The following is a 6,936-nucleotide window of genomic DNA, read 5'->3' on the forward strand; positions in this document are numbered from 1 at the left end:
GACCCCGCTGCCCATGAATGAGGCTGAAACCATTCCCAGGCTTCCTAAGGAGAAAGGAAGAGGCCCTGAGGCTCGTGCTGCTGTGACCCACTGAACCTGCGATGCTCACAAGGGCACTGTGAGGCAGGGATTTTCAAAACCCCTCAGTGCCAAAACAAGGCAAAGGCAATAGCAGAACCTCCATCCAGGGGAGGCTGAGCATGGGGACGAGAGGGGACAGCAGTAACTGCTCTCCCACAGGGAATGAGCCCCCCAAACCAGGATTCCTGAACACCTGAAGAAATCTCATGCTAAGGAAATCAACAGAATCCCTACTCGGAACTTGAATTCTCCCCGGATGAAATTAACCTATAGAACAATCCGTTCAAGACTTTGAAGATGAGTATGTTTAGGATGCTCAAAGAATCCTATAAAGGGACAGAGTCCACAGTGAAAGAATAAGAAATTATAGAACAAGTGACAAAAATAAGCATAGCTTGATATGGAAAAGAAAGCAATGAAAACCATAGTTACTGAGAACACACACTCAAGATATGGGCTATACACCCTGTCACATGGTACAAGTGAGAGTTGGCATCGGTCTGTGCTCTACGGTGCCCATCACCAGACTGGCAAAATTTCAGTGTGACCATGCCAAGTGTTGGTGAGGCTGTGAGTCCATTTAGATAGAGTTCAAACACAGACAAACTAAACTGTATTGATTAGAGACATGAACACAGGGAGAGAATTTTTAGGAAAAGGAAAACGTCACCTAGGAGTGTAGCTGTGTCTCTGGAAGCAGGAGAGCGGGGAGCAGCTTCCGGGCACCAGCCGCTGTTTTCTGTCCCGGGCGGTTTAGTACGTGGACGGTCTTTTCTGTAGCATGGGTACAATGATCATTATAATTTTATGTATGCACAGTATATTTCAAAAGGAACAAGAGAGCTAAAGTCTTGAGAAATTCACCCAGGAAGACAGCACAGGATGCCAAGAGCTTTTGAGAGACTTCAATCTGCATGTCATAGGAATTCAACAAGACAAAAAATAGGGGGTTTAATGGAAAACATGTGAAGAAATCACAGCCATGAAGTTTCCAGACCTTAAAAAAAAAAAAAAACCCACACACACACACACACACACACACACACACATATATGTATTTTTTTTTTCAGGTTGCATATTAAGTGCTATTCTCCTGGTACCTATGAGGTCACCTTGGGCTAGCTATGCCCCTCACATTGAAGTCACAGCTGGTGGTCTCCAGTATCCCCATTTCATTTTTGATTTCTGAGATTCACTACCTCCTGACCTCCCTTTGGATCCAGGGGACAGGACAGCATCACATAGCTCTGCAGCGCCCCTCCACCCTGCCCCTCCACCCCGGCCCCTCCGCCCCTCCGCCCCTCCGCCCCGCCCCTCCACCCTGCCCACTCCACCCTGCCCACTCCACCCCGCCCCTCCACCCTGCCCACTCCACCCTGCCCACTCCTTTGTGGGGTCTCGCATGGTCTTTATAAGCCCATTCATATTCGGTAGCAAATGCCAGTTTAGTCCCTCCCTCCTTCCCTTCCTCCTTTCCTCCCTTCCTCCTTCCCTCCTTTCCTTCCTTCCTTCCTCTCTTCCTCCCCTCCTATTCCCCTCCTTTCCTCTCTCTCTTTCTTTCTTACTTTCTTTCATCACTTAAGAAGTCAAGCAATCAGGTTCTGATAGGAAACAGGATTCTCACACCTGAAAGGGATTTTAATGACAAGATCATTTATGGGGGGAAGCAGCAAAGTCAAAGGACTAAAAGTGGGATTCCCCTAGTGCTGAAGGGACAGGAGGCAGAAACAGCATCATGACTCGGGAGCCCACATGAGTGTGAGTGGGTGCCCTGGAGGAGTGGCCCCTCGCAGGAGGAGCCCGTGGCCTGGGGTGCAGGCCCTCCCAGACCTGTCTGGTTGGCAGTGAGGACAGACATGCCCAGCTCCTTCCCCCACCACAACCTGCTCTCTCTGGACTCCAGTCTGCAGTTCGTGCCTCCACTGCATGGTTTGAATTTTCATTTCTGAATTTCATTTTTAAAGGAAATAGTTTCTATCCATGGCTCCTCATGGCAAGAATTCCACTTCCTGGACTTTCTCAGAGGTAGATCTCATCTAGAGTAAGATCAAGGCCAAATGTGAGGCGTGGCTTGTTTCTTTGTCCACCATTCTGCCAATCAATAGGGAAGAATCATCTCATATGGGTGTTTCAGTTCTAATCATATCAGCAGGTGTAACCTCATTGATTGAGATTGATATTGTGTAGCAAAGTGGGCCTGCGGTATTTCCTGTATCAAACGTCAAATCCTGGAGTTGGCTGCATAGACCCCAGTGGTAAGGCAGTAACTTCCTGCAAACATGCGGCGTCCACACCCTTCCAGTCTAATTAGACCAGAAACAAACCTCTCTCTCATGTCACATTTGTTCCCAACTCCACTTTTAGGGCATGATGTCTTCTTCCCTTGCCACGTGACTCATGTTTGCACTTGAAGGAGAAGGCAGAGCTTAGAGGAGCAGGTGGCATTGGTGGTGGTGGTCTCTTCTGCCCGGTGTCCTGCGCCTCCTCCCTCTCCTATCCACAGTGCTGTCCTCAGGCTCACGCGGGGTGCAGGCAAAATGTTTTCTCTGCGCAGAGGGAGACGCCGGTCTTTGGAATGTCACCGACCAGCTGTTGGAGGCACTGTTCCTAAAGTAGATCCTTAGCCCCAACAGAGGTCTCCACCGTTGCCTTGGGCCGAACAGCAGCTGGGGAGTCAAGCAGTCCTCAGCCCACTGATTGTATAAACTCAGCACCTGGTGAGCCCAGCCTGGGAACCTCAGGCCACCAGGCTATTTAAAGCTAAGGATAGATGCCTGTGTTGTGCCATCTAATGAAATCTAAAATTTTAAGTAGCATGTAAAGAGCATCGCTGAACTCTTTAACTTCAGTAATTGTGCTTTGTGAAAGTATTTTCCTATACTTAATGGTAACTTATAAGAGTATAAGTTACAGGTATCTTATTAATATTTCATAAATATCCACAGAACATATGCTGTTTTAAAAGAAACCTACAGATAAGATTGAGTTTTATTTTAAAAAAAGAATAAGGTGCAGCCTGACCAGGCGGTGGCACAGTGGATAGAGCTTCGGACTGGGATGCTGAGGACCCAGGTTCGAGACCCCGAGGTCGCCAGCTTGAGCGCAGCCTCATCTGGCTTGAGCAAACAAAGCTCACCAGCTTGGACCTAAGGTCTCTGGCTCGAGCAAGGAGTTCTCGGTCAGTTGAAGGCCCATGGTCAAAGCACATATGAAAAAGCAATCAATGAACAACTAAGGTGTCGCAACGAAAAACTGATGATGGATGCTTCTCATCTCTCTCCGTTCCTGTTTGTCAGTCCCTATCTATCCCTCTCTCTGACTCTCTCTCTGTCCCTGTAAAAAAAAAAATACGGTACGTATTTGGAACTTTTAAAAATAAGATTTATGTCTTAAATGCCATGTGGCTTTAAGGCAGTAACAACTGTAGGGAATCCTACATGTATTTCAGACCCGATTTCCAAGTCCTAGAGTGTAACCTTCAGACTTTGTATTTACAAAGCTCCGCGGTGATTGAAATACACTGGAGAGAAGGGCTCGTCAGATGAAGGGGATCACAACGCTTTTCAGCAATATAGAAAGTTTTTTTTTGGGGGGGAGGAAGGTCAGGGATGGGTGGGGGAGGGGAAGGGCACAAAGAAAATCAGATAGAAGGTGACGGAAGACAATTTGACTTTGGGTGATGGGAATGCAACATAATCAAATGTCAGAATAATCTGGAGATATTTTCTCTGAATCTATGTACCCTGATTGATCAATGTCACCCCATTAAAATTAATAATAATAATAAAAAGTTTCCATAAAAGGGATAAGTGCTCTAAGTCAGCATAACTCTTTGCCACCAACTGTCACAGAGGTGGCTTCTCTGGCATTGCTGAAGTGACAAAGAAATGATTCTGCATTCTCTCTATCACCAAACCGGTCTCCACACCTGCCCCTGTCTCCAGCGTAAGGACAGCGTCACTCTGCCGGAATGCATGGCACTGTAGTCCCCTCCGAGGAAGACAACAAAGACAAGCTCAACATACCAGGAACCATGTCTGTATTTTTAATCTTCATAAAAACAGTTCCAAACACGGGGTCACCCGGACACTCCTGCAGTGCAGGCTGTCGGCTCAGCTGTGGTCCTCCTCGTGCCCAGCAGTTCTCACTGTGTCCCAGCCAGGCCCTTCACTTCCACCACCAGGATGCCATCGTGACAGAGGGTGGCCGCCAGGTCCTTGGTCTCGACTCCCTCGGGCAGCCTGTACTGCCTCGTGAAGCTCCGTGAGACGAAGCCGTGCTCGTCCATCCGGGCCGCGTGCTGCGCCTTCACCAGCAGCCAGCCTTCAAAGGTCTGGATGATGATGTCCTCGGGGAGGAACTGGACCACGTCCAGCAGGACCTGGAAGCGCGTCTGGCCTTCCAGGGGTGGCGTCTCTGCCGCCGGGTCCCCAGGAGGAGCCGGGGCCGCCGGGGCCTTCCCCAGGTCCACGGTGGCTGGCCCAGGCAGGGCGTAGAGAGCGTGGTCCAGCCTGCAGTCCTCCAGCCCCCGGGTCTCAAACTGCTCCTGGTAGCGCACCGGCGTTTCGATGAGGTGCCTGAGAATGACCTGCGCCATGGTAGAGGCAGGGACAGGGAGCAGCCAGGCTCCGTCCACTCTGCGTTCACTCACAGCACGCCCTGCGGGTGCCCTGCCCTCCGGCTGGCTTGTCAGTCCGAGCAGCTATTTGCAGAGCCTCCCCCCCCCCCCACGCTCACTCTTGTCACACGCGCCGACAATGATCGGCTATTTATAGGGCGTGCTTAGGACTTGCATTTAGCACACAGCCTGCTCAGGCTGCCCAGGCAAGGACTGCCCCCACATTCTCGGCTCCCCTTGGCACATGTGTCTGCCTTGGTCATCTTGGGAGGAAAAGTGAGTTGGAATCAGAAGCAGTATCTGAAAAATCCTTGTGAATGACAGTGGTCTAAGGCATTGTGGCTTCTTAGAACAGCCCAGGGAGGTGTGCCCCTTCTAATGGGAGCTCAGGCTGCATGTGCAAAGCCAGCAAGGGGGGCAGGGGGTGACTCTGACTGAAACTAAGGAGGAATTAAGACCCGCCCATGTTCAGACCCCAGACATTCTGCACACCCAGATCCCTCTGTCCTGTATCTTTCATCTCATTTTTTCACCTTTTGTCCATAAGGGACATCTAAGACACATTTTCTGGGTTTGTTCCATTTGACTCATCCAAAATGGGATCCTGTGACTAAGCTAGGGAAGTGTCCAACCTCAGAGCAGGAGGGGCATAGAACCGGAATCTCAGTAATGAAAACAGGCACAGGGAGAGAAACATATGAAGACTTTGAACTACTTGATACAAAAGCCCAGATCCTGTAGGACTAACCTAGTCAGAGCTCTGTTATTAAATCAGCAAAGATACATTGCATAGAATTTCTCAGCTATAATAACAGCCTTTGACAAGGTTGAGGCAACTTTGTATCCACTGCTGTGGAAGGATCTTCCAGACATGTTACATAAAAAGTCCCAGCCCTGGCAGTTTAGCTCAGTGGTAGAGTGTTGGCCTGGTGTGCAGGAGTCCGGGGTTCGATTCCCGGCCGGTGCACACAGGAGAAGCACCCATCTGCTTCTCCACCCTTCCCCCTCTCCTTCCTCTCTGTCTCTTTCTTCCCCTCCCGCAGCCAAGGCTCCATGGAGCAAGGTGGCCCGGGTGCTGAGGATGGCTCCATGGCCTCTGCCTCAGGCACTAGAATGGCTCTGGTCTCAACGGAGCAATGCCCCAGATGGGCAGAGCATCGCCCCCTGGTGGGCATGCTGGGTGGATCCCGGTCAGGTGCATGAGGGAATCTGTCTGACTGCCTCCCCGTTTCTAACTTCAGAGGAATGCAAAAAAGGGGGAAAAAGGAAAAAAAAAGTCCCTGACAGCCATGCTGTGCTACTGTTGACACTTTTTTATAAGTAGGTGTTTGCTTATTCACATAGAATCCCTCGGAAAGCTACATGCCTGGAAACAGCAGCTGCCTCCCGAGGGAGGAGCAGGGGGTGGGGGAGGAGATGGGGCAGGAGGGAGACTGGTGTTCACTAGGAATACATCTGCGCTTCATATTTCCACCGTGTGCGTGGGGTGCAAACCCACACAAGAGGATTTTACGTGTAGAAAGCTCCCTTTTCATGGGTCAGTGTTTTCTCAAATGGGTAGTCGCAAGAATACAGTTCCTCTGTTAACAGATCCGTTTCCTTAGCATGAAAGAAAAATGCCTATAAAAATTGTAAAACTCAGAAAGCGGGAAAGAAGCTCTGTTAGCTCTTTTTTGATCACCCGGCAGACCTGCATGGACGTCGTGGCATTCACTTTGGAGCACGCCTGGGTGCTGCCGCCCACGCTCGGCCCCCGGGACCTGCCCTCTCGGGGACACGGGCCCGCGTGTGCATGCCGTCACAGCCTCTGGCCCGTATGACGTCGGGGGACGTTTCTGCCCGTGCTGCGCCACGCGGCGGCTCCCAGCTGGGCTCGCTCCAGCAGCAGGCTAGTGTGCATTGGATTTTAAAATAGTAAAAACAACAAAATTGAGATTTCTCAAATAACCCCTGCCCCCACATATGCAAAATCTCCCCCAATGTCGATGTCCCCCACCGGAACGATAACATCTGCTACAATTAATGAACCTTCATCTGCACATTATTATCACCCATATCCCATAGTTTACATTAGGTTCAGTCCTGGTGGTGGTCATTCTTCAGGTCTGGACAAATACATAAGGACACGTGTCCACCGTGATAGCGTGACACGCTGCCCTGAAAGTCCTCTGTGTTCCACACACTCATCCACCCCCATCTCCCACCCCCTGCTCTAAAAACCTCCCCAAAATAAAGTC

General features: G+C 50.3%; 1 protein-coding gene across 1 annotated transcript; it reads right to left on the bottom strand.

Annotated features, from left to right (window-relative positions):
* Positions 1–1,613: 1,613 nt before the first annotated feature.
* Positions 1,614–4,774, bottom strand: HSPB3 (heat shock protein family B (small) member 3). Its single transcript, XM_066377749.1, has one exon. The coding sequence runs from the start codon at positions 4,676–4,678 to the stop codon at positions 4,226–4,228; it is 453 nt and encodes a 150-aa protein (XP_066233846.1). The 5' UTR covers positions 4,679–4,774; the 3' UTR covers positions 1,614–4,225.
* Between the last annotated feature and the right edge of the window lie 2,162 nt (positions 4,775–6,936).

The sequence above is a fragment of the Saccopteryx leptura genome, chromosome 1 (assembly GCF_036850995.1).
Source record: "Saccopteryx leptura isolate mSacLep1 chromosome 1, mSacLep1_pri_phased_curated, whole genome shotgun sequence".
Taxonomy (NCBI): Eukaryota; Metazoa; Chordata; class Mammalia; order Chiroptera; family Emballonuridae; genus Saccopteryx; species Saccopteryx leptura.

Excerpts from the sequence above, each read along its gene's own strand:
- HSPB3 (XM_066377749.1), bottom strand. The coding sequence starts at position 4,678 with ATGGCGCAGGTCATTCTCAGGCACCTCATCGAAACGCCGGTGCGCTAC.